The following is a 26,888-nucleotide window of genomic DNA, read 5'->3' as shown; positions in this document are numbered from 1 at the left end:
GAAAAAAATCTGCGTGTTATAGAGCGAAATTTACGGTAATAATTTTCTTAAATTATTGGGGGGGCGGAGCCCCCCCAAACGAATTTTTGAGGGGGCTCGGGCCCCCTCAGGCCCCATGGAGTCGGCGCCTATGTAAGTAACTTTTAAAGCAGGCCTTTTCTCAACAACACTCTCCACATACTTTTTAGTTCCTAACTAGTGAATGGAAAGTAACAAGAAGTGGGGTGGGTGCTGTCTGCCTGCTAAATACGGGGCTCATTTCCTTGAAAACTCTCAGGATTATCTTCAGTGGTTCTTGGCTAAATCTGACCTTCAGAAGAATGTCACCTGTCTGCCTTATTGCCAGCCCAGAGCCAAGAGCAATGGGTACAGCAATAGGTTTGGGTGTTGGCTGCCCCAACTGACCTACTGTCCCCTTTCCAAAGTCTCTTACCACAAAACTTGTGGCCCTCTAGTTAGCTGGCCTCCAACCTATAGCCTGCCCTACAATGGGTTGCAACACTACAATGGTACAAGTATATGGTGTTCCTTCAAAAGTGGATCCCCAAACGCATGTTTGATCCAAAGTTGGCTCTCGCTTCTGAAAAGGTTTCTCGAGATGTTGTTGGGACTGCAGCTCCCATAATCCTTGACCATTGGCTGTGCTCGCTGAGGCTCATGGGAGTTGGAGTCCAACGACATTTGGAGGGTCACAGGGGAGGTAGGGCAGGATGCAGCTCTGACAGACTGATCTTTTTCCCCCACGCCAAAAAAAGAGTTACGATTCTGTTGACAGGAAAAATAAGAAGCAATTCCGTGTGACAAGACGATAGGAGTGATGAACCCCGAGGTCACTGCTGGGTTTGTTGTTCAATCCGGCAGTTTTTATTGAGGCTGAGTCATAAGAGGATTAAGAATGAAGTCGAGGGAATGGGCTCTGGAAAATAAAGTGCTAAATAATGGCTGCTTGGTTCTCTTCTGCCCCCTCCCCCCAAAAAAGGACCCTTGCCCATTTCAACAATAATATTTTAATATTTATTATTTCTTAAACAGATGTTTGTTGAGCATCTGGATAAGCCCTAAGTAGGCCATATTGAAGCTCAATCTTCTGAAAAAGGAGGGCCTCTGAACACTGTTCAAATCTCTGAAGAGACTGAACAAGATGCCATCTGAGATTAGTGACCCCGACTTTCCTTCAGAAAACAATATCCTTCATTACTCTCCAAGCCTCTTCATCCTTGGCAGATTAAAATTGAGGAAACTATGGGCCTTGTTAGCTCAATAAGATGTCAGGCTCACTGAGATTCAGCTTTGCTAAAAAAAATAAAACCCAACTAGATGGTACTGAGAATTGCCAGGAATTGTTTTGGCTTGTTGAATTAGATTAGTTTTGGTATAATAATAATAATAATAATAATAATAATAATAGTAATAGTAATAATAGTAATAATAATCTATTATTTATTATTTGTACTCCGCGTATCTGGCTGGGCTTCCCCAGCCACTCTGGGCGACTTCCAACAAAACACTAAAATACAGTAGTGCATCAAACATTAAAAGCTTCCCTAAACTAGAACAGGGGTGCTTGTTTTTATTTTCCTTAGTATTCTTTTGATGAAGCAAATCTTAAGAGTAGGGCCGGGGATACTGGTTGCTAGGAAACAAGAGTGAGAGGGGCCTGTTTCTCTCATGTCCTGCTTGTGGTCTCCTGGACTAAATAGAATCCTGGACTAGCGCTAGGCAAGATCAGCCTTTCAACATCACGATGTATCACCAGCCAAACATCGCAATATGTATCCCCAGCCAACACATTGCAGTGTTGAAAAGCAGAGGGAGGAACGAGCTGCATCGGCCCTTGCTCTGCAAGGTGCAGGGTGAAACCACCTCAGGTCCCTTGGCGGGTGCTGGTGCCTAGCTGTCAACCATCCCTTATTTGGTGGGAAAGTCCCTTATCCCAGCGCAATGTCCCGCTGCTGTCCCTTATTGATGGTGTCCCTTAAATTTCCCGGGTTTCAAAGGAAGCAGCTCCTCTCCCTCCCTCCCTGCCGGCCAGGGAGGAGGGAGGCTCCAACTGTGTTGCTTGGCTGCGTTGCTCACCCAATAAGGAGTCTAAGAATGACTGGGGGGTGGAGCTTGCATGCCTTGTGCCGATCAAATCGGCCGCGTTGCCTGGGGACTCACCTTTGCTCAGCGCTTCCCAGCGGAGAGGTGACTGTGGTTTCCCTTGCTGCATCCCCTTTGCCGAGTTGCTGTGCTGTGGGAACCACCGCTTGAGGCTTCGTTTGGCTGCTGGCTGGGCTTTCTGCCTTTGGCTCAGAGGGGCTCAGAAGTTGAACATACCTGTGCTCTGAAAAATCCCTTATTTTGGCTGCTGATCCATTATTTTCAAGGCTGCTGGTCCCTTATTTTCAAATCTGTAAGTTGACAGCTATGTGCTGGTGGCGAAGAGAGTTCCTCTACTGCTAGCACGCCAAATGAGAAACAAGTTGCATTGGCTCCATCGCTGGCAGATGGCCATTGAACTTCTGCTTAAAAACCTCCAAGGAAGGAGAGTCCATCACACCTTTCAAGGGAGTCCGTTCCATTGCAGAACATCTCTTCCTGATGTTGAGTCGGAATGTCCTTTCTTGCAACTTGAATCCATTGGTTCGAATCCTGCCTTCCAGGGCAGGAGAAAAAAAGCTTTCCCCCTCCTCCGTGTGACAGCCCTTGAGATATTTGAAGATGTCTATCATACCTCCTCTCAGTCTCCTTTTCCCCAGGCTGAACAGCATCTGACTTCTCTTGTTCCTCTCTGTCTCCAGGGCATGGCTTTCACGTTAAAAGAACGTCAAATGCTTGGCCTCCAGGGACTTCTACCTCCAAAGTTTGAGACGCAAGACATCCAAGCCTTACGGTTTCACAGGAACGTGGCAAAAATGACCGACCCTTTGGAAAAGTAAGTGTGTGTGGGCAGGCACTTAGTCTTGTATCATTCATTCTTGAGTTTTTATTGCTATTGCTGTTGTAGCTTGGACATGTGTCAGGGATCCAGATCCATGGGGGGAAAGCCGGTTTGGCCCAAACTCAGCTTTTGAAAGTAGCCAGTTGACTCAGGCCTTAAAAAATGTCCGATAAGCGAACAATCAACAGTGCCTAAACTCGTCCATCGAACGACAGACATTACATTTACAGCATGCTATAATCTCAGTGTATTTTAAAATGGGATTTCAGAGTTTTTAGGAGTTTTTGAATGTTTTATGTAGTTTTGTAGTAGTTTTATGTAGTTTTGTAGTAGTTTTATGTAGTTTTTCAGTTTCATTGTCCTGCAAGGGACAATGACAATAAAGATATCGTATATCGTATACCATGCAAATGGTATATAGATGGCATCTTACCCCCCAAAAGCTTGCTAAAATGTATAAAGGGAAAATATCAACCTGTTGGAGATGTAAAAAAGAGAAGGGGCCATACTATCATATGTGGTGGACCTGTGGCAAATACTGGAATGATATCTATAACGAGTTTAAGAAACTATTTAAAATTACTTTCAACCCCCCCCCCCCCCCGAGATTTTCCTACTTGGTATATTACCATCGGAAATTAAATAATATATAAGGTCATTGTTTATGTATGGTATAACAGCAGCTAGAACCCTTATAGCAAGGAGTTGGAAAAATGAAATGTTCGTAGAGATTACAGATTAGCTCATGTTAGAATATCTACAATTAGCAAAACTGATGGGATCAGTTAGAGGAATATCGAAACAAAAAACAACTAGAGAATGGATAATATTTAAGAATTATGTAAAACTTTATTGTACAAATAACTCCATATTAGCAGAAATTGAGTGATATTTGTAAAGAAAAAGATCAAAGGAACGTATACAAAGCAGAAAGAAATGATATTAAACCTGTGTAAAAAAGAATGTTATATCAAACAGTATAATGAGAAAGGTGGGAAGGCTTGTGTCAATGAGTACTTTTACTATGTAAATAACTTTGTCTTTTTTAAAATTTCTTTGTTTCTTATCTTTGTTATTTCTTTTCCCCCCTTTCTTTATAAATTTTCTATTTTATATAATTTTCTTTTTTCTACCTGTTAAGAGATAGTACATAATGTTTGTATAGACATGCATTTTTTTAATCAATAAAGAATATTAAAATAAAAATAAACATGTCCATCGAAACATCATCAGGGCTTCCATCAAAGCTTCTCTGACCAGGTATAGGCCATGCTTCTTTCAACTCGTTCCCATTTTCCAAATATACCCCTTTGAAGCCTTTGTTGCTTTGCTTCTTATTAAATATATTTACTAGTAAAGCAACCTGCTTTCTTTTCTCCTTTTCTGAGATTCCCAGCGCTACTTGAACCTGGGACCTTCTGTATGAGATTTAGATTCTGTGCCATTGAGCTAGAGCCCTTGCCCCACCCCTGATATAAATCTAAGCGTAATTACTGACTTGAGTGTTAATGTATAGGCACTTAGGATCTGGGCAGTAACTGGAAGATAGATAAGGTGCCCATAAAGCAGTGTTCTGCCTAATAAAACAGCTCTCTTATCAAGGGAGTGCCATGTCCATTGAGCAAACGATGATTACACCGGATCACGTTCATTTCCACTGCCCTTTAAGTAGGTTTTCCCATAATCCTGATCCAGTGCGTGTTTCTTGGAAGAAACTATCACTTGGTTCACAGAGGTTGCTTTGCATTCAGCGAATGCAACTGTTAAATGCAAAATGAAAACAAAAGGTTTAGTGTCGGTTGTAAAAACAACCTTGAACTGGAGTCCAAAATCCTGCATTAGCTTAACTGGAAGTAACCTCCATGAAGAAAGTGTCCAGAGGTTTTCAAGCTTTTTGAGTCCACGGCTCCCTCAACCAGCTGCATTCTTTCTGCAGCACCCCGCTTAATTTCCCCCCCTCTTCTGGCATTTTTGCTCAAAATTGACTCCTCTTTAAAAGCTGCTTTTTGTTCCACAGGGGGAAACAACAACAACAATAATTTATTATTTATACCCCGCCCATCTGGCTGGGTTTCCCCAGCCACTCTGGGCGGCTTCCCAAAAAATATTAAAAACTGTAATACATCAAACATTAAAAGCTTCCCTAAACGGGCTGCCTTCAGATGTCTTCTAAAAGTCTGGTAGTTGTTGTTCTCTTTGACATCTGGTGGGAGGGCGTTCCCCAGGGAGGGCGCCACTACTGAAAAGGCCCTCTGCCTGGTTCCCTGTAACTTGGTTTCTCGCAGCGAGGGAACCGCCAGAAGGCCCTTGGTGCTGGACCTCAGTGTCCGGGTAAAATGATGGGGGTGGAGATGCTCCTTCAGATATACTGGACCGAGGCCGTTTAGGGCTTTAAAGGTCAGCACCAACACTTTGAATTGTGCTCGGAAACGTACTGGGAGCCAATGTAGGTCTTTCAAGACCGGTGTTATATGGTCTTGGCGGCCGCTCCCAGTCACCAGTCTGGCTGCCTCATTCTGGATTAGTTGTAGTTTCCAGGTCACCTTCAAAGGTAGCCCAATGTAGAGCGCATTGCAGTAGTCCAAGGGGGAGATAACCAGAGCATGCACCACTCTGGCGAGGCAGTCCGCAGGCAGATAGGGTCTCAGCCTGCGTACCAGGTGGAGCTGATAAACAGCTGCCCTGGACCCAGAATTAACCTGCACCTCCATGGACAGCTGTGAGTCCAAAATGATTCCCAGGCTGCACACCTGGTCCTTCAGGGGCACAGTTACCCCATTCAGGGCCAGGGAGTCCTCTACACCTGTCCGCCTCCTGTCCCCCAAAACAGTACTTCTGTCTTGTCAGGATTCAATCTCAATCTGTTAGCCGCCATCCATCCTCCAACCGCCTCTAGACGCTCACACAGGACCTTCACTGCCTTCACTGGTTCTGATTTGAATATATATGGAATACTTGTATCTTTTCCCCTGTGGGTGAAAAGCAGCCTTGAGCAGAAATATGAGTGGAAGGGAGAGGATTAAGCAGCCCCTTCCCTTCCCTTCTCTCCTCCTCCACCTTTTGCTGCCCTGCTGCACTGCTTGTGTTTTTTGTTTTTGTTTTTAAAGAGAAGAAATACTCATCTAAGTGAAATGAATAGTTTCTCCCTGAGAAGGATAGCACAGGAGAACCACAAATTCAAAAAGAAAAGGGGGGGGGGGATGATTTTGTTATTGTTTTCCATCTTTCATTTCAGCTTCAGGGTATTCCTCATTAGTATATAAATAAATCTAATCTTGCATCTCCACTGTTTTATTTACAGATACATCTATGTGATGGGCATGCAGGAAAGAAACGAGAAGCTATTCTACAGGGTATTGCAAGATGATATTGAGCAATTAATGCCAATTGTTTATACACCAACAGTAGGCTTAGCGTGTTCCCAGTATGGACATATCTTTAGGAGGCCAAAGTAAGAAGATTTTTATATTCTGATTTTTATGTCTCAACCAATGAAGCTTTTCAGAATTTACAGTTGCTGTACCATGGTGACTCAGGAGCAGATATGCTGCTGTCTGTTTGCCTGCTTATGTTGCTTGATAAAGCACCGTGTACATGTGCTATAAAAAATAAACCAGGAGCCTGCAGCCAAATAATGGACTAATTTTGTCCAAATTGACATCTTTAATTTATCTGTTTACCCTTTTCCTCTCCTTCCTTCTATCTTTCCTTTAGATTTGTGTTTGGTAGTCCATTTCCTAATCTGTTGCACAGTGGCAATTGTTGAATTCAGAGGCAGTAACAACAACAACAACAATATTGTTATTTATACTCCACCCATCTGGCTGGGTTTCCCCAGCCACTCTGGGCGGCTTACAGCACATAAAAAATTGTAAAACATTAGACATTAAAAATTTCCTGATACAGGGTTGCCTTCAGATGTCTTGTAATATCCTTAATATCTGATGGGCGGGCATTCCACAGGGCAGGTGCCACTACTGAGAAGGCCCTCTGCCTGGTTCCCTGTAACCTCCTTCTCGCAGTGAGAGAACCACCAGAAGGTCCTTGGAGCTGGACCTCAGTGTCTGGGCAGGAAGATGGGAGTGGAGACGCTCCTTCAGGTATACTGGGCTGAGGCCATTTAGGTTTTTAAAGGTCAGCACCAACACTTTGAATTGTGCTCAGAAACATACCAGGAACCAATGTAGGTCTTTCAGGACCGGTGTTATATGGTCTCGGCGGCCACTCACAGTCACCAGTCTAGCTGCCACATTCTGGATTAGTTGTAGTTTCCAAGTCACCTTCAAAAGTAGCCCCATGTAGAGTGCATTGCAGTAGTCCAAATGGGAGATAACCAAAGCATGCACCACTCTGGCAAGACAGTCTGCTGGCAGGTAGGGCAAGCAAATATTCTACGAGCTAACTTCTCTGCACCCTTCCTTCAGCCCCATCCTTTTGAGCTTTCCTACCTACTTGATTTGATTTCCAGTCTTCAACTTGCCCCACCAAGATCCTCATCCTCCTGTTCCTTTGGGGCTAATGTGAGCTTTTCAACTCAGCAAAACAGATGACTTTTACCTTTCCTTACAAGTGACAAACATCCTCTTTGCCTTTTGTGCAGCTGTGAATTTCTGTTCGCAGAGAATAGCGTGGAGAAGAGAATGTTAGGACTGGTTCCCACTCCCAATCTTTCTCTCCCTGTTCAGTCCTATACTTGATCTAAACCCTAAGTATTTCTGTCAGCTTAGTTTGCTGATTTATGAAGTTCTGTCTAATTTTATTTCATGTGACAGATTGAAGTTGGGGTGGATTAATTTCACATTTTCCAAACTCCATAACCTTTAAATAATACATTCCAAAATTCCAATCTAATATTCATTGTGTCGTCTTCTTTTTTTTAAAAGCACTATCTTTAGCTTGATTTATTAATTGAGAGGGTGCCCTTTGCTAAGCTCACACTGCAAAGAAAAGGAATGATTTGAATGCATCAGTGAGTGATACGTTTCTGTTTTCTTGCAGAGGATTATTCATTGCCATAACAGATAGGGGCCATATCAGATCAGTTGTGAATAACTGGCCAGAAAACGATGTGAAGGTATGATGCATCCCCTTCTTCATAATTCTCTTAATTCCAGCTTTGCTTTTTCAGCAATGGGGAAACTGGATAGATAAATACCGGGGGTTATTTGTCTTGCAGTCAGGAATTTGTGTCATGCAACTATGAATACTGCATAGCCACCTTGTCCCATGTCTCGACAAACATGTGTTTCTGAGTATGAAACTTAGGAACGCATCAAAACAGGACCATTTTTGTGAGACCCACTGTGCTCACTCTTTGAGCCAAACAGTTAGACTGCACCAGGTTGGGGGAAACTGATTTGGGCAACCGTTTGCATCTCCTCATTTCTCTACCATTGACAGAGCTTTCTAAAATGTGTGTGCATTGTGGGAATGTTCAGGGAGGCAGGAGAGGATATATTGTTTATTAATATCCTTCAAAACTTGCGCTAGCAAGTTCTATAACAGCAGAGTTTTACATTCCCCTTTTAAACGCACAGCAGATAGCTGGTTGCAGGCTTGTTTAAAACCTCTCAGTATTAGGTTCCTGGTAAGTTCCCTTATATTCCTCTTAAAAGAATGAACACGCCACAATCTTGTGTAAAGTATATAAAAGAAGTTTACTCACATCATCAGTTCACAGTTGAATTCCTGAAAACAGACTTAGTTACAAAGTATATACATGCATTTTTAGCTAAAAAGAGCTGCTCCAACGACGGAAGAAGTCAAAAAGAGAAGGTGTGTTGCATGCCTTGTCCTTTTGTTACCTAGGCAGGTAAGGTCACGCCAACCTCTAGTCACATGCAAGAGGAAGGATGCTCCATGTCAGGAGGAAACAGGAAGTTTTCGACTGGCTGGACCAAACATTCCCCTGCATGTATTCTCTAGGAAAACAAGGAATGTTGTACTTGACAGCTACTTATGTATCACATCCCACATGCATGTCCACCTATTCCCCAATCCAAGGCAATCCAAGTCTATTCTTTTTTTTTATTTGTGCAACCGCCACCTCTTTGCAATCTCAAAGTGACATCTCATCGTCCCCCTTTTGCCTATGGTTTAGTCAGGGTGCTGAGAAATTTCTTGGCTGCTCCTCCTCACCCCTGATCTAAGGGTTTCAGGATTCTCTGGGAAAGGGGAACAAACTGACTTAATAGTTAAGTCTATAGCGCAGCAGTGTGTTGGGTACTCCTAGTTGCCCTATCCTAATTAGGAAAATAATTACCTCTTCAGCCTAAACATTCTTACCTACCAGAAAAGAAAGACTGTAGAGATTTATACTGTACCGCTTCCATCTTTTTACTCATGTGCCTGAAGTTAATTTCCCTCTTGTGCCTTCAAGGCTGTTGTCGTCACAGATGGAGAACGGATATTGGGCCTTGGTGATCTGGGTGTGTATGGGATGGGGATTCCTGTCGGCAAGCTCTGCTTATACACAGCATGTGCTGGAATACAACCCGACAAGTGCCTCCCTGTCTGTATTGATGTCGGCACAGACAATCAGGTAAGTTACAACACTGCCTCATCCCCTCTCCCAATACCAGTTTTGTATCGCTACATCGCCCTGGCCTACTGGGAAGTTTGGCCTTCTGTTTGTTTATGGGATGGGGTTATTTAGACTTCCACGCTTTGGTTTGCCACTTGGTGGACACAAAAAGCCCTAGCCTTTTCAAGTCAGGGACACAGGTGGCACTGTGGTCTAAACCACTGAGCCTCTTGGGCTTGCTGATTGGAAGGTCGGCAGTTCGAATCCCCGCGATGGAGTGAGCTCCCGTTGTTCTCTCCCAGCTCCTGCCAACCTAGCAGTTTGAAAGCATGCCAGTGCAAGTAGATAAATAGGTACCCCTGCGGCGGGAAGCTAAACAGCGTTTCCGCACGCTCTGGCTTCCGTCACGGTCCTCCGTGCACCAGTAGCGGTTTAATCATGCTGGCCACATGACCTGGAAAACTGTCTGTGGACAAACGCCAGCTCCCTTGGCCCGAAAGCGAGATGAGCGCCGCAACCCCATAGTTGCCTTTGACTGGTCTTAACTGTCCAGGGGTCCTTTACCTTTTACCTTTATAGCCTTTCCCAGAACTGTGGAACGGCAGAGAAGAGTAGAGATCCTCTTGAGAATTTCATGGCAGGTTTTATTTTGATTTGATTTGATTTATTGATCTGATTTGATTTCTCTGCAAGATGAAAGCTAGACGTAGGACAGCCTGGTTCTAGCATTTCCCTAGGCTGGTTTTCTCTCTGCAGCGGGAGTTTCATGTAGAGTAGCATCTGAAAATAATGTAGTCCTCTCCATTTTATAGTCTGAAGTGCTGCGGGCCATTCATTCATCCCACCATCTGATTCTGCTGCCTGGGTAGACACTTTTCTTGCAGAATTGATTTGATTGATTGCATTTCTATGCCAATTTTTGTTCAGACAAATCCCAAAGCGGCTTGCAAACAATAAATAAGGTAATGCAATAAAACATAATAGGACATCACAAATACAGCATAAATCATATAAAATAGTTAGCAAATCATAAAACAGTTACAATCTATAAAACACTATTAACAAAGCAGCAACTTTAAATAGTCACAATTACAGGAAATGTCGTATTATGTGATTAACAAATCAATACAACATTTATAATTTATTAAACAATATTGACAACATTAACAAAATAACAACTATAAGAAAATAAGCTAAGCGCTGTTAAATTCATAACACACACTCCACAACCTATGACTCATAATCTTTAACACTATTCAGTTCATTAAAATACACATGAAATACACATAATGTTCATTATTTTTGGATAATTTTATACATATAAAACATAATCATTTCAAACATTAAAATATTTTTTGAACTTTTGGACCTCCTTCCCTCCCTCTATGGGTTCCATGTTTAAGTTTAAATTTGCTGCATCTTTTACCATTATCCATCTATTATATAACCATAATTACCATAAATAATTCCACATTACAAGTGTCATTACATCCCTGCCAAAGATTTTAACTATTTACAGTGGTCCTTTAAATAAATGACAAATTTACTCCAGTCTTTAGAAAATACTTGATCTTACTGGTTTCAGATCTTCCCCATCAATTTCGCCATCTCCACATATTCCATCTGTTTCATCTGCCATTCTTCTTTTGTTGTTATTTCTTCCATAATGTTCATTATTAAGCCAGCTCAGCCAGATGTTTTTCTGCCTGGGGTCCTTGGGTAGTGGGACATGGTGGGGACGGTGGTCCTCATCTGGGAGTGTGGTATTCTTAATTTTATTTTTAAAGAGATGGTGAAGCGTTTAAAATTTGACTAAGGTGTGAAAGGCTACTTGATATCTGCTGCCAAAGTCCACACTTCCTGGGAATGGCACAAAATAAGTAAGTCCTCTGTAGAGCAGGGTACTGCAGAATGATCTAAGCGCTTCCTTTAATGGCTTTTGTTCTTTGTTTTCCACAGACGCTTCTTCATGACCCGTTTTATATGGGGCTCTACCAGAAGCGAGACCGCTCTCAGCTGTACGATGAGCTCATCGACGAGTTCATGGAAGCCATTGTAGACAGGTATGCGTTCCAATAATCACAAACATCAACCCATGTTCCAAGAACAGTGGTACCTCTGGTTTCGTACTTAATTTGTTCCGGAGGTCTGTTCTTAACCTGAAACTGTTCTTAACCTGAAGCAACACTTTAGCTAATGGGGCCTCCTGCTGCTGCCACGCCCCCGGAGAACGATTTCTGTTCTCATCCTGAAGCAAAGTAAAAGTAAAAAATAAGGAAGGCCATAGATGGCTAGATGGACCAATCAACTCACTATAAAGTAACTATGTTAAGAAGAGAATCAGCAGCTTAGATTTACAAAGGTTTTCTTTCCTGGTTTCCTTATACGGCAAGGTTCTTCCATGGCTGTTTCCAAGTCATGCATGAACATGCACGAAGTATTAAAACATTGTGCCCTTTGCAGCACAGCTATTGACTCCGTATTTCTCACTCTGCCCTCTAGGTATGGCCAAAACACCCTCATTCAGTTTGAAGACTTCGGAAACCACAACGCTTTCCGCTTTTTGAGGAAATACAGAGAGAAATATTGTACCTTCAATGATGATATACAGGGTAAATCACCCCCTCTTGGGTATCTGTTTTGATGATATTTTTCTGGCTGTATTTGTTGACGCCTCTTTTATTCCAGCTCTTTTCAGCAAGGTCTGTTCCTTTCACAGGGACAGCTTCGGTGGCCTTAGCTGGGTTGTTGGCAGCGCAGAAAGTTCTTGGTAAACCAATTGCAGAGCACCAGATCTTGTTCCTTGGTGCCGGAGAGGTGAGTTGTGCTTCTGAGTGAGGCATGTACCGTATTTTTCGCGCTCTAAGACGTACCAGACCATAAGACGCACCTAGTTTTTGGAGGAGGAAAACAAGAAAAAATAATATTCTGAATCTCAGAAACCAGAACAGCAAGAGGGATCACTGCGCAGTGATCCCTCTTGCTGTTCTGGCTTCTGGGATAGCTGCACAGCCTGCATTCACTCCATAAGACGCACACACATTTCCCCTTACTTTTTGGGAGGGAAAAAGTGAGTTTTATAGAGCAAAAAATACGGTAGTTCTTTCCCAGCTGGAAAAGAGTTGCGACTGACCTTTTACAGCTTTGATGCAATGACCAAACGCAGTAAGGGATTACAGAAAGCTTTGCACATATAATATCGGCCTGTTTCACACGACACACCAAGCCAAACTGTGGCTTAGCACACGCTCACAAGTATTCCTGGAGAAGTGATCGCTGCTGTCTCACTCCTGGTCCTCCTGCTGATGCGTTGCCTTGAGCTAAACCATGCTTTGGCTAAGTGCATCATCTGCACCCGGGCTCATGGTTTGCCTTGCTCCGGACTACGTAACTAATTTTTTGAAAGGCAGTTGGTCAGCAGCTCTGCAGAGTGACATACCATACTTTTCCATGCATAAGACTATTTTTTTTTATTCTAAAATAATGCTCAAAATCGGGTCTCGTCTTATACACGGATACATCTCTCCCCATTTTCTTAAATCGGAGTCGCCCAAAATAGGGGGCGTCTTATACACGGGAAAAATACGGTATTTCCCCAGCATTTCTCTTATTTATCAGGCTGCCCTTGGAATTGCAAATCTCATCGTCATGGCTATGGTGGAAAGCGGTCTTTCTCCGGAAGAAGCTTATAAGAAAATATGGATGTTCGACAAATATGGCTTATTGGTTCAGGTGAGGCTTGGGGTTTGGTTGGGCACAAACTTATTGCTCTACTCTTCCACCCCTCCCCCGCCCTGCCAACTCTCAATAATTATTTATTTTTAAAATGTCTAGGGTCGGGAACAAACAGTTGACGCCAACCAAGAGTCCTTTACTCACACAGCCCCAGACCAGGTGCCAAAGACCTTCTTAGAAGCTGTGAATGTGCTTCAGCCTTCAGCTATCATTGGTGAGTGTTGCGGACTCTTCTCATATCGGGTTAGCAGCCCAGTAATAATAGTACTGATGCTTTCAGGAAGGGCTTTTAATGTCAGGTGGATAATAACAATAATAATAATAATAATAATATTAAATAAAATATTAAAATACAGTAACGCATAAACATTAAAAGCTTCTCTAAACAGGGCTGCCTTCCCAAAGGAGGCTATGTGGTTACTGAGCACCAGACCTGCAAGAATTACATTTTCCACGGTGACTGGCCTGTGTGTGCTTGTACTGAGTGTGGCATAGACACCCGTGTGAAGGTAAAGGACCCCTGGACGGTTAAGTCCAGTCAAAGGCGACTATGGGGTTGCGGCACTCATCTCGCTTTCAGATCAAGGGAATTGGCGTTTGTCCACAGACAGCTTTCTGGGTCATGTTGCCAGCAGGATTAAACCGCTTCTGGGGCAACGGGACACTGATGGAAACCAGAGCACATGGAAATACCATTTACCTTCCCGCCGGAGCAGTACCTAGTTATCTACTTGCACTGGTGTGCTTTCGAACTGCTAGGTTGGCAGGATCTAGGACAGAACAACAGGAGCTCACCCCATCGTGGGGATTCAAACCGCCAACCTTCTGATTGGCAAGCCCAAGAGACTCAGTGGTTTAGACCACAGCGCCACCCGTGTCCCAACTGAACTCTCAGTATGTGTGAGTTGGTCATCCTGTGCCATTGCTATTCCCAATAAAGCAGAACTGAGCCTTATCCTCCATAAATTTATCAGTGGCTGCTAATACTAGCGGCTAGATACTGCCTCCAGGATCAAAGGTGGCATGTCTTGCTTAATGGCTTCCCGTAGGCATTTGGTTGAATATTTCTGGGCCCAATTCCTGTTGGTGCTTAAAGCCCTAAGAGTTGTAGGCTACAAATATCTGAAAGACCACTTCTATCCCTATAGTCCCTCTTGGATATTAAGAAGGGGTCCTCTTGATAGTTCCTCCACTCAGAAGCTTGCTGGGACGGGGGCATTCTCTGTTGTAGCCCCTAAAGTTGTGCAACTTCCCACAGAGGTGTGGCCCAGGACCTCAATACCTCAAGGACCGCCCCTCCCCATGTAAACCATCCCACTCTGCATGCATCATCTGAGGCGTGACAAGTGCCAGAGTGCACAGAAACATCATTTACCTTCCTGCCACAGTGGTACCTATTTATCTACTTTCACTGGCGTGCTTTTGAACTGCTAGGTTGGCAGGAGCTGGGGCAGAGCAACGGGAGCTCACTCCGTCGTGGGGATTCGAACCACTGACCTTCCGATCGGCAAGCCCAAGAGGCTCAGTGGTTTAGACCACAGTCCCACCCATGTCCCTGTCAGTTACGTGTGGAGACACGGAAATATACGAACTTGCCATGAGACAAGACCTTACTGAGTCTGTGTGTTGCCTGTCCTGCATTGCCTGTCCTCAATGCCATTGGCATTGAGGCAAGTAGGAACATGAGAAATAATTTTGCTTTAGCAGGAACGTGTGCCGTTACATCCCCAGCGTGGCTGTGCTGTGTCCAGCCCAGTTGGTGCAGAAATACTTGCTGTGTTCCAGTGTCTTATTGCTACCATTTTTCAAACAAGTGCATGTGAGCCTCTTTTTGGCAGGAGGGCGGGGGAAAAGGCATCATGTTATTTGCTTCTTCCAGGGGTCGCAGGCGCAGGCCGACTCTTCTCCCATGACGTTCTCAAAGCGATGGGCTCCATCAACCAGAGACCGATCATATTTGCACTGAGTAACCCTACTGCGAAAGCCGAGTGCACCGCTGAGGAGGCATACACATTAACAGAGGTGAGCCAAATAACTTGAAGCATCGCTGGTCATCACAGTCTTTCTCCTGGACTGTGCAGCTTGACTGAGCTGCCGGAAGCTTGATCAAGAAGCACCTTCTGTGCTGAAGACATTATGTGGTTGTGACCCGTGTGCTAGTGTGGCTGATCAGCTCACCTGCAGAGAACTGGTATCTGGTATCAATGGTCCTTTCCCTTTCTCACGAGGACCTCAAGAGACACACTGCCCAGATTTGCGCCCTGGGAGGTCACTTGGGTGCTGCTAACACAGTAGTTTGATTTCTCCTCCTCCTCCTCCTCCTCCTCCTCCTCCTCCTCCTCCTCCTTCTCCTTCTCCTTCTCCTTCACTGAGCACTCGTAGTCAAGTAAGATTGTCTTCCATGAACACAGTCTTAACAGTGAGTCCGTAAGTGACTGTGGAGGCCAATTCTGGATCCACATGTCCTTCCACAGTGGGGACATTGGTGGGAGTTGATCATGGTGAGGATTTGCCAAGCATGCCTTCCTCTTAGCACATTTCTCCCCTGCGTCCTGAGTTTGAGCATCTTCACAGCCCATGACACCTTTGGTAATTGGAGCATTCGCAGGCCAGTGTTTCCCAGTTGTCTGTGTTTATACTACATTTTTTTTTTAGATTTGCCTTGAGACAGTCTTTAAAGCTCTTTTGTTGACTACTAGCATTACACTTTCCATTTTTAGGTTCGGAATAGAGTAGTTGCTTTGGAAGATGATAATCCCCAGAGGTGCACTCCATTGTCCCTTGAGACAGATGGATGCCAGCAGCAACAACTTCTGACTAGGCTCTAACTAGATATGGAATCGGCATGGTGGAGTAGAATCTCAGCTGCCCACCAGGAATATCTGCCCTAGCTCTGGGTGTACCGGACATCCACACATTGGATGTCATAATCACTTATGATCCACACACACCGGATCCAAAACACACAGACTGAATAGGGCAATATTATCCCTTTTTTTATATGTTCAAAAGTTAACTGTTGTATTGTTGGGCTTACACACTTCCAAAGGCCCTATGGAAACATGGGTCCAGCATATAGATATCTGGTAGGTTTGCCAATGGGGTCAGATTCTGCTGTAATGCAGTCTGCAGGGTGGATAAAAATCAATGATTTATTTATTTTAAAATAAAATAGGATTTTATTTATTTAAATCGATTTTTTTTAATTTAAATTAGATGTTTAAAATAAAATGTTTTTGGAGGAAAAAATCTTTCTAAAGATAAGTTTTCTATTTAAGTTACATTATAGTCCAAAGGCCATCAGGAAATAAGGATTTGTTTTAAGCTTTTCATGTATATTGAAACTCAGTCTAAGTTTTTTTTTCTTTATGTTTAACCACATCAGTTAACAAACATGGATACATATGCTATAATGTTATTATTTTAGTTAAATAAATGGTTTAAATTGTTATTAATTGTTATTACTTTTCTCCTTCCAATAAAGTACAGCAGAAAAGTTGTCCAAATATAAAAACAGTTAACTCATTCGCTCCGGCAGAAAGGTAAACAGTGTTTCCGTGCACTGCTCTGGTTCGCCACAAGCGGCTTAGTCATGCTGGCCACATGACCTGGAAGCTGTATGCCAGCTCCCTCAGCCAATAAAGCAAGATGAGCACCGCAACCCCAGAGTCGGCCACGACTGGACCTAATGGTCAGGGGTTCCTTTACCTTTACCTTTATATCTCATAGTACAACCAAATCAGTAATTTTTGATATAACTGTAAAAACTACTCTGAAAACGTATTATTCCAAAAATGAAACCTTCATCTGGTTGTAAATATTAAGATTATACCATCAGGAATGGCTTTCTGTAAAAAAATTAATTTGTTCTTTAGTAGTTTAGTTGTGTCCGACTCTTTGTGACCCCATGGACCAGAGCACGCCAGGCACTCCTGTCTTCCGCTGCCTCCCGCAGTTTGGTCAGACTCATGTTTGTAGCTTCGAGAACACTGTCCAATCATCTCGTCCTCTGCCGTCCCCTTCTCCTTGTGCCCTCCATCTTTCCCAACATCAGGGTCTTTTCCAGGGAGTCTTCTCTTCTCATGAGGTGGCCAAAGTATTGGAGCCTCAGCTTCACGATCTGTCCTTCCAGTGAGCACTCAGGGCTGATTTTCTTAAGAATGGATAGGTTTGATCTTCTTGCAGTCCATGGGACTCTCAAGAGTCTCCTCCAGCACCATAATTTAAAAGCATCAATTCTTCTGCGATCAGTCTTCTTTATGGCCCAGCTCTCACTTCCATACATCACTACTGGGAAAACCATGGCTTTTACTATAAGGACCTTTGTCGGCAAGGTGATGTCTCTGCTTTTTAAGACGCTGTCTAGGTTTGCCATTGCCTGTCTCCCAAGGAGCAGGCGTCTTTTAATTTCATGACTGCTGTTTTTTAACTGTTAACTGATGTGGTTAAACATAAAGGGGAAAAAACTTAAACTGAGTTTCAATACACACGAATAAAAAAATTTAAACCAAGTCTCACTGACTTAAATCAAATCCACCCTGGCAGTTTGTAATATTATTTGGCTGGAGACATGTGTGAGCACCTCTTGGTGTAGCTAAAAGTGTTGTGACTGCCCAGTGTAGAAATACTCACATGTATAAAATTGCAGTGGAACTTCATCTGTACTGTATTGCCCTTATTCTTGCAGAAGTGGCTTCTTGATGAATCGTTTCCTCTTTTTTCTATTTGACAGGGGCGTTGTCTGTTCGCAAGCGGCAGCCCTTTTGAGCCAGTGAAGCTAAGTGATGGGCGATCCTTCAAACCTGGACAAGGAAACAATGCATACATATTTCCAGGTAAAGCAGTTTGTTAAGAGACAATTTTGGCTTGTAAGAAAAGGCCTCTTGCATTGCGAGATGGGCTTTACGATGGCAGGTTACAAGTTCATAATAAAAAATATTTTTTGCCACAAGGGCATCAGGGAATTCTGTGTTGCCCCACAGAGAGCGAGTGTGGTGTAGTGGTTAAGAGCGGTAGACTCGTAATCTGGTGAACCGGGTTCGCGTCTCTGCTCCTCCACATGCAGCTGCTGGGTGACCTTGGGCCAGTCACACTTCTCTGAAGTCTCTCAGCCCCACTCACCTCACAGAGTGTTTGTTGTGGGGGGAGGAAGGGAAATGAGAATGTTACCTGCTTTGAGACTCCTTAGGGTAGTGATAAAGGGAGATATCAAATCCAAACTACTACTACTACTACTCTTCTTCTTCTTCTTCTTCTTCTCCTCCTCCTCCTCCTTCTTCTTCTTCTTCTTCTTCTTCTTCAGTTCCCTTCATGCTATTGGCTTTCAGTGTTGAGCATTGTTGGTAGCAACGCTTATAAAAATAAACACTGCTGTAAGCTTCTACGCAAACAGCGGCATAAAAGCCTTTCAGTTCCCCAAATCCAGACGATTTTGCAAAACGACTTTGAATGTCTCTGTTCTTTAGGCGTTGCTCTTGCTGTTATTCTCAGTGGGGTTCGGCACATTAGCGATCAAGTTTTCCTGGAGGCTGCGAAGGTAATAATAATAATAATAATAATAAATTTTATTTATACCCCGCCCTCCCCAGCCGAAGCCGGGCTCAGGGCGGCTAACAACACTAAAACAGTACAACATTATAAAACATTATAAAAATGAATTAAAATCAAAATTGATGGCAACCATAAACTAAAGTTTTGTAATGATTACCAAAGGAGGGAGTCAGGCTGCGCCCTAACCAAAGGCCAGGTGGAACAGCTCTGTCTTGCAGACCCTGCGGAAAGATGTCAAGTCCTGCAGGGCCCTTGTCTCTTGTGACAGAGCGTTCCACCAGGTTGGAGCCGCAGCCGAAAAAGCCCTGGCTCTAGTTGAGGCCAGCCTAACCTCTCTGTGGCTCAGGACCTTCAAGGTGTTTTTATTTGAAGATCGTAAGTTCCTCTGTGGGACATACCAGGAGAGGCGGTCCCGTAGGTACGAGGGCCCTAGGCCGTATAGGGCTTTGAAGGTTAAAACCAGCACCTTAAACCTGATCCTGTACTCCACCGGGAGCCAGTGCAGCTGATATAGCACCGGATGAATGTGATCTCTAAGCGAAGACCCCGTAAGGAGTCTCGCTGCGGCATTCTGCACCCGCTGGAGTTTCTGGGTCAGTCTCAAGGGCAGCCCCACGTAGAGCGAGTTACAATAATCCAGTCTGGAGGTGACCGTCGCGTGGATCACAGTGGCTAGGTCAGGGCGAGAGAGGTAAGGAGCCAACTGCTTAGCTTGGCGGAGATGAAAAAATGCCGCCTTTGTTATAGCTGCAATCTGCGCCTCCATGGAGTGGTCCGAAGGCGAAACGCCTGGTGGATGGAATAGTACGTGCATTGCGGTTTCCGCACGTTCGAGGGGATTTTCAAATGGAAAAGATAGAATATGAGTTCAAAACTGACCTGTGCATTGGTTGGCTTAAGAGGCTTGAAGTGAGGAGGTTTCGCCATGATGTCAAATGCCTTGCTTAGATCAAGGCGACCGCAATGTGTTCTACATGGGGCTGCCTTGGAAGATGGTTTAGAAACGTCCTGTGGTTCAAAAACGTAGCAGCAAGGATGTAGACCGGAGCCAGTTACTGTGATTGCGTGGCTCCCATTATTGCAACAACTTCCCTGGCTTGAGAGCCATTTCCAGGCCTCAGCCAAAGGATTGGTTATCTTCTCTAAAGCCTTAAATGGCCCAGGACCAGTGTAACCCCAGATGGTTCCTGTGTAATATTTTTCTCTTTGTATTAAAAAAGGCGTTAACAGAGCAGCTGACTGAGGAAGAACTTGCGGAAGGACGGCTTTATCCTCCTCTTGCAAACATCCGGGAGGTTTCCATTAACATTGCTGTTAAAGTAAGTGCAATTTTGGGGGTGGCAGGAGGAGCCTTTGGATAGATGTACAGCTCACCTTAATTTTTTCTGAATATCGCAGGGTGGAGTGGGTGGGGACATTCAGTGACATTCTAGGGGCTGGAATTGATTGCGTGGGATGAACCTAAACTGCCCATTCTAGGTGTCTGAACAAGGTTTGGATAATGACGATCATCATTAAATGGAAACCTTGAAAGACAAAGGTAGCACATGTCTGGGCCCAAAATGCCAAGGCCACCTTCAGGCCTTGTTTGTGAGCTTCCAGAAGCAATTGGCTACTTGTGGTTAGAAACAAAATAGGAAGACACCAGTGATGGGGAATCTGTGGCTCTCCACAGATGTTGCTTCCATCACCCCTGACTGTTGGCCTTGCTGGCTGAGGCTGATGGGAGCGGGAGGGTCCAACGGCAAGCTGGAGGACCACAAGGAGGACTGTAGCTAAGTGGCAGAACATCTTCTTTGCGTGCTGACAGTCCCAGATTCAGTTGCAGGCAGGGTTGAGAGAGACCCATGTGAAACCATAGAGAGGCACCCTCTGTTGCCTGACTCCCAACTCCCATTAGCCCCAGCCATCATGGCCCAACGGTCATGGATGATGGGTTTTGTAGTCCAGCATCTGAAGGGCACCAGGTAGGCTAGCCAGGGTGTAGACAATACAGAATGAGATGGACCAGTATCAGGCTGCTTTCTGTGTTCTCCATCTCTGAGATAGATCATGGGAATCCTGCAGATCAATAATCTGATTTCCTCCCGCCCTCCAGGTTATGGAATTTTTGTATGCTAACAACATGGCGTTCCATTACCCTGAGCCTGCAGACAAGAACAAGCACATACGGTCGAGGATCTGGAACTACAAGTACGAATCGTTTCTCCCGGATTTGTATGATTGGCCAGAATCTACGGCGCATCCACCAAAAACACAGTGACTCGCCTAAGGGGGCAAGTTCTTCAGGTGGCACCTGAATTTCTGCAGGGAATCTCTTTCCGGAAAAGATTTAAAACCAGGAACGTTTTGAGACTTTGATTTTTTTTCAACAACGACAAAAGTATTTTTAAGCCTTGCCCCATAACAATTGCTGGGATTGCTCCTGGTATAGATTTTCCCTCTGACGATTTGCATTCCATTGGATGGAAGACTTATCTGGAACCAAGATACAAAAACTTACACTGATTATTTTTTTTAAAAAAATCACTTTTACAGTCCTCAGGGTCACTTAACCATATACAGGAAATCCTTAATTATCTTGTCATTCCTGTTATATAGACCCAGTTTATATATTTAGTGGTAGAGCTTCTTCTGAGCTGCCCCACTTCAGACTCCAAATGATCTTCTTTATCTATATTGGAAACGAATAAACTCACAGAGTGTAGAAAATGAGCATGTCAGAAAGATTCGGCCTAGCCTTTTGTCATGTGCTGTTTTTCTGCTTGCACAGAACTTATTTTTTATGGCGAAAACATTCAAACGGGCAACCTTCCAGCATCTTGAAGTGGTACAGCGCAGAAATGGTTTTACCTCTTGATCCTGCTGCATGCATAAACTGGGCCTTAAGGTGGCTAGCAAATCTCTTCGTCCCTTTTTGTACTCTGGTTGCCTATTTTATATGTGGCCTGATGGCCCTTGCAGTTGTCTGATGTGCTGAGCTTTGTGGCCTCAATTGAGCAATGTTAGATTTTAGGACGGGCTACCAGCTTCCTTTGCAGGTAAACATGGTGAGTTGTCTGTTCTGAGCTCTGAGTAAGCAACTTTGCCCTTCTTAGCTCTGCTACAAAAAACCCCCAAAACAAACCCTTGCCAGCAAGCATGGTTTCAAAGTGCTTCCACATGGCAGTTTATTGTGAAGTCTGTGCTGTTCACAAATGCAGCATCCATACAATGTCACAATGCCCTCCCATATTATTTTCCAGTTTAATAGGGGTTTACTGTTTCTGCAGAAAATTCAGCAAGTAACACCCTCCTCACAAAAGAACAAAACAATAGAACTGGCTTAAATGCAGTGGGCTAAATTATGGGGTGGCATTTTGATGAGGATGATGTTTCAGGGATGCAGCAAAAAACTTTTATGTGTGAACAGCACAAAGTCCACAGTGTGTAAGTGACCTAAGTCTCTTGAATCTATACAAGGGGCGTGAGAATCTTTGACCCTCCAGATGTTGCTGAACTAGAACTCCCGTCATCCCTGGCCATTGGCCATGCTTGCTGGGGCTGATGGGAGTTGGAGTTCAGCAACATCTGGAGGGCCAAAGGTTCTCCACCCCGCGTACCAGTGTTGGCTTCTACAATGTTCCAATTTTGCCTTTTCAAAGTTTTTCTCTGCGGGGTGCTTACACTCCATAGCCCCAAATCCTGGGCCTCCAGTGCATCCTCAGAGCTCTGTCCCAATGGCATCAGCATTGGGGTGGTCTTCCCATATTTAAATTTCAGCCTCCTGTACAGGTCATTCCCAGTTCCCATGGAAATTCTGCATTCAAAAACACATACACTCCCAAACTTTTGATTGAGGCATGTATTTAGGAATTGGCTTGAACTCGCTTTATTTTACAACATAATAGCCAGAACTGTGCCCCTTAAAACAAGGGGCAGTTTCAGTGTGGGCTTCCCCAGTGCTAAGCTGCATTTTGACCTGACCAGATGCAAGGCTTGTGTTTGGCCTGCAACATGGTCAGTGAGCAGTCCGGCCACGGCTTCCACCCGACTGAGCCACCCTTAACTATAGATCCGCTATGTGTACAGCTGTTGCAAAACTGATTTTCCAACTGATTGTACATTTAGTACAAAGACTTATTTGGTGCCTGGCTGTTTTTTTTTAATCTCTCAAATGAGTTGTTACCTAAAATTGTGGTGATCGTGGGAAATGGTGAGTGGGCATTGTTCCCTGTTTATTACGGAGAAACTTCTTCCGATAAGCACCAGACGACAGCAACTCTAGTTTTAAACAGACTTGGGAAACGGATTAGGATTTCTTGACCGCCTCATTTTGTGTAGAAGCAACAATGAGATATCGGGGTTTATATCTGGCACTCCGCACTCGCTGCCCTTAATGGCTCTTCTGCCTGCCAAAAGGGATGGAAGACATTTGTGATGAAAGAAATTAAACCAATCAAGCATACGGGGTACATTTCTGAACAGATTTAATTTGAATATTCTCAGCAGACGGATGAGCTGCCGGACAAGCATCACTTAGTATTAGATTGGCATTATGCTAATGTCTTCTCTGCCATTTCCCCTACTTCGCCTCTTTGCATAATTTTTTGTCTCCCAAGATGATTGCATGCTCATACAGCAAAAAGATGAATTTTTTGCACCAGCGAAGGTTGTGATTACAAAAGGCGTAATTTACCAGAGTTTGTACAAGCTCCAGTAAATTCATTGGAGCTGTGCAAGCCAGCTACTGTTCTTTGGGTGAAGTCTCCTGGATTTCACTGAGGTTTGTGGACTGTTCCTGCAGCAGTGCTTATGCCACACTTCTCAACGGAAAGCAGAACAGAATGATCCTTTTCTCCTATACACACCCTCAAGGGTTTAAGAATTGGATCATACATACGGTATATGAACAGCCCAGTGTGTCTTGGACACAGAAAATTCAAAGGAGAATTTTAAGGGTCTTTTCCACGCTACAGTTTTAAGATACAGGAGCACTCGCATAGTTTGAAACTGTCTTCCCACTGTCCTTCATAGGCATAGCTTGGTTAATGCAATTGGGCACATAATTTGCTAGATTCTAGAGATAGTTGTGTGGTCAGACTTGGATCAAAGTACACAAGCTTTGACGGAATGTATTTAGTCTGAGAGATAGTCCAGCTAATGTTTCCCTTCTCCCCATGTTGCTCTTGTAAGAGCTGAGTTTACACAACTATCAGACTCTGGTGGTGCATCTGTTGCAGGATTGCACCTTCTTCAGACTCCAGGTGGGGAATTGCGTGCTTAAATGTTCCCCAGAATAAAAAGCGAGAGAGTGCTGTGCACATGCAAAACTAATATGTTAAGGAGAAAGTTGCCTTGAACCAACCTTCCCTTTATACTAGTTCTGTGATGTGCAGGAAGGTGTTTTAAAAAATAAAATAAAATAAAAATAAAAATAAAATAGGGATATTCAGATATTTATTTGCCCCCCTCAAGTGTGAAATGGTAGTCTGGGAACAGGTGAATCTTGTGTTTGCTGAGCGTAGTTCAATTCCGATCCAATCAGTCTTCCTCCTCCAGGGATGTGAGCCTTCCATTCAAGTCAACCTTTGCAAGATTCTTGACGAATACCATTTTAAAAAATAGTACAAGTAAAACAACATGTGAAAAACAAGGCACTATAATGTAGCTGTGAGCGTAAGTTTCTTTTGTGTTATTGGCAAAAACAACAATGGGGTGTCGGCAATGCTATTTAAAAGTGTGTCTTAGTTGTAATGTCTTTTTTCTTTTTTATTTGCACACAAAATAGCATCACCTGGCACCTGTTTTAGAAGGGATTCCCCCTCCCCTTTGTTTGCCTTATAACATGGCTTCATCATTGCACTTTCCCACTTCCTAACCCTTGTTTTCTTTTTAGCGACGTTTATTTATTCTGTAAGTCGTTTTTAACGAATCTGTTTTAATGATTGCTCTCGAGGCTTTGCGCACGAAGATTGCTTTTCCGTGAGTGCAACAAAAGCTTAAATGCTGCTTTAGAGGGACCGAAAGCAATTCTTCAGAAGAGGGTTTGTTATGTATTTGTACATCTTGTTAGCTTGGAATTCTTTTTTGAGAGGTGAAACTCGTGTTTGGAAAAGTCAACCCGTCTCTCTCCTTAGCCGTCCAGTGTCAGTGAAGGAGCTGTTCACACAACCGCCTGAACACATGATGCCCTTTTGGGTCTGTGTAACCGCCACCGTTTATTGAATTCAGCCCAGATCCACTTTAGGCACATGCCACCAGAAATGTGTCAGAAGCTACATTTTTGGAGATGTTCCGAAACCCAATGTGGTCTGAATTTAAAGGGAACATATGCATGTGTACACGATGATTTATACAACAGGAAATCTCTGTTGACTGCCATGTGCTGGTTGGGCTCCTGGATTTGGCCCTGAAACCATGTACTGTATACAGAAACAAGGGACAGTTTTCTTATGGCTCAAGTGGGGAAACCCTTTCATTTTTCTGGCTCCTCTGCATGAGGAATCTTGATGGGAAATAAGAAACCCCAACTCTCTCTGGTAGCCCAAAATGCCCCAAGCGGAGCACAAAAGTAAGGCAATTTTAGTTCCATCAGCTGTTGTGTCTTGCATAAATGCTGTTTGGGCTGTTTCTAAAGCAAATGAAACACCTTTGTGGGAGCAATTCTTGCATAGTCAAAATACAAATCCTCAGGATGAACCTTTTTTCAGAATATGGTTTATTGCGAAGTAGTCTGCGTGGCTTAAAAATGAACAAACACTGTGTTTAAAAATGTGGGTTTATTTTTCTCCTTTGGTAATACTGTAACTGTACTGAGATAATGTGTTATGGTCTTCTATTTTCATAGTAAAAGCCGTCCCTTTTGCCTACGTTGTGTGTGTGAAACTGTTATTTTGCCAAGTTGCACGAGGGAGCCCTCCCCCTCTCTACTCACTCATTCATTGATGCAGCTTTCCTATACCATAGAATAATATTTGGAAGGGACCCTGAATATCATCTAGTCCAACGCCCTGCAATGCAGGAATATCAACTAAAGTATCCGTGACTGATGGCCATCCAACCTCTGCTTAAAAACCTCTCAAGGACGGAGAGTCCACAATTTCCTAAAGAAGACCGTTCCACTGTCAAACAGCTCTTACCGTCAGAAAGTTCTCCTTTCTTGTAACATGAATCCATTGGTTTGGGGTCCTAGCCTCCGGAGCAGGAGAAAACAAGCCTGCTCCATCTTCCATGGGACAGCCCTTAAGATATTTGAAGATGGCTATCATATCTCCTCTCAGATTACTCCTTTTCCAGGCTAAACACGCCCGATTCCCTCAAGCGTTCCTCATAAGGCCTGGTTTCCAGACCCTTGATCATCTCGGTCGCCTTCCTCTGCACACCTTCCAGCTTGTCAATATCCTCGCATATATAATATATATAATATTATCTATACCCTGCCCATCTGGCTGGGTTTCCCCAGCCACTCTGGGCAGCTTCCAACAGAATATTAAAATACAATAATCTTCAGATATCTTCAAAAAGCCTGGTAGTTGTTTTTCTCTTTGAAATCTGGTGGGAGGGCGTTCCTCAGGGCAGGTGCCACTACCGAGAAGGCCCTCTGCCTGGTTCCCTGTAACTTGGCTTCTCGCAGCAAGGGAACCGCCAGAAGGCCCTCGGCGTGGACCTCATTGTCCGGGCTGGATGATGGGGGTGGAGACGCTCCTTCAGGTATACTGGACTGAGGCCGTTTAGGGCTTTAAAGGTCAGCACCAACACTTTGAATTGTGCTCGGAAACTTACGGCTTGTCAATATGCCTTTCAGTCATCTGCATAGTGGTAGTGCCACAGGGCAACTGCAGCACTTATTGGCATCAGTGGACAGGATCGATCTGGAATGGGCACCAGGAAGGCTGACGCATAAAATCCTCTACATATGATCAAGCTGATGCATGTGATAAACTGATTGTGGGTGATGCACCCGTCTTGTCCATGCAGAAGCAGGTCTCTGTGGCTTCCACAGGGTGGTCCCTACATATAAAGCTATATATGTACTTGAATAACATACCTACATACTAGACAAGCATATATGAAATGGCAGCTGTCTGCATACATAGTGATATGTTGTACCTTTTCTTTTTAATTCTCAAGTTTTCCAAAAGAAAATAAATTATGCAACATTTTCCAATTAGCATT

At 43.9% G+C, this 26,888-nt stretch overlaps 1 protein-coding gene across 1 annotated transcript in view; it reads left to right on the top strand.

The window, feature by feature from the left end:
- ME2 (malic enzyme 2) overlaps positions 1-25,582 on the top strand; it is a 43,505-nt gene extending 17,923 nt beyond the window's left edge. The window contains exons 3-16 of the mRNA XM_083702792.1: positions 2,784-2,917; positions 6,225-6,374; positions 7,922-7,997; positions 9,303-9,464; positions 11,406-11,509; positions 11,949-12,058; positions 12,166-12,263; positions 13,065-13,178; positions 13,281-13,395; positions 15,061-15,203; positions 17,914-18,016; positions 18,647-18,717; positions 19,952-20,050; positions 20,830-25,582. Of these exons, the coding sequence (XP_083558918.1) occupies positions 2,784-2,917; positions 6,225-6,374; positions 7,922-7,997; positions 9,303-9,464; positions 11,406-11,509; positions 11,949-12,058; positions 12,166-12,263; positions 13,065-13,178; positions 13,281-13,395; positions 15,061-15,203; positions 17,914-18,016; positions 18,647-18,717; positions 19,952-20,050; positions 20,830-20,994 (1,644 nt within the window). The 3' untranslated portion in view covers positions 20,995-25,582. The remainder of the gene's footprint in view (positions 1-2,783; positions 2,918-6,224; positions 6,375-7,921; positions 7,998-9,302; positions 9,465-11,405; positions 11,510-11,948; positions 12,059-12,165; positions 12,264-13,064; positions 13,179-13,280; positions 13,396-15,060; positions 15,204-17,913; positions 18,017-18,646; positions 18,718-19,951; positions 20,051-20,829) is intronic.
- Positions 25,583-26,888: the final 1,306 nt, after the last annotated feature.

The sequence above is a fragment of the Podarcis gaigeae genome (assembly GCF_964106915.1).
Source record: "Podarcis gaigeae genome assembly, chromosome: 11".
NCBI lineage: Eukaryota > Metazoa > Chordata > Lepidosauria > Squamata > Lacertidae > Podarcis > Podarcis gaigeae.
Note: the sequence above shows the minus strand (reverse complement) of the source record. Positions and strands in the feature narration are given on the sequence as shown.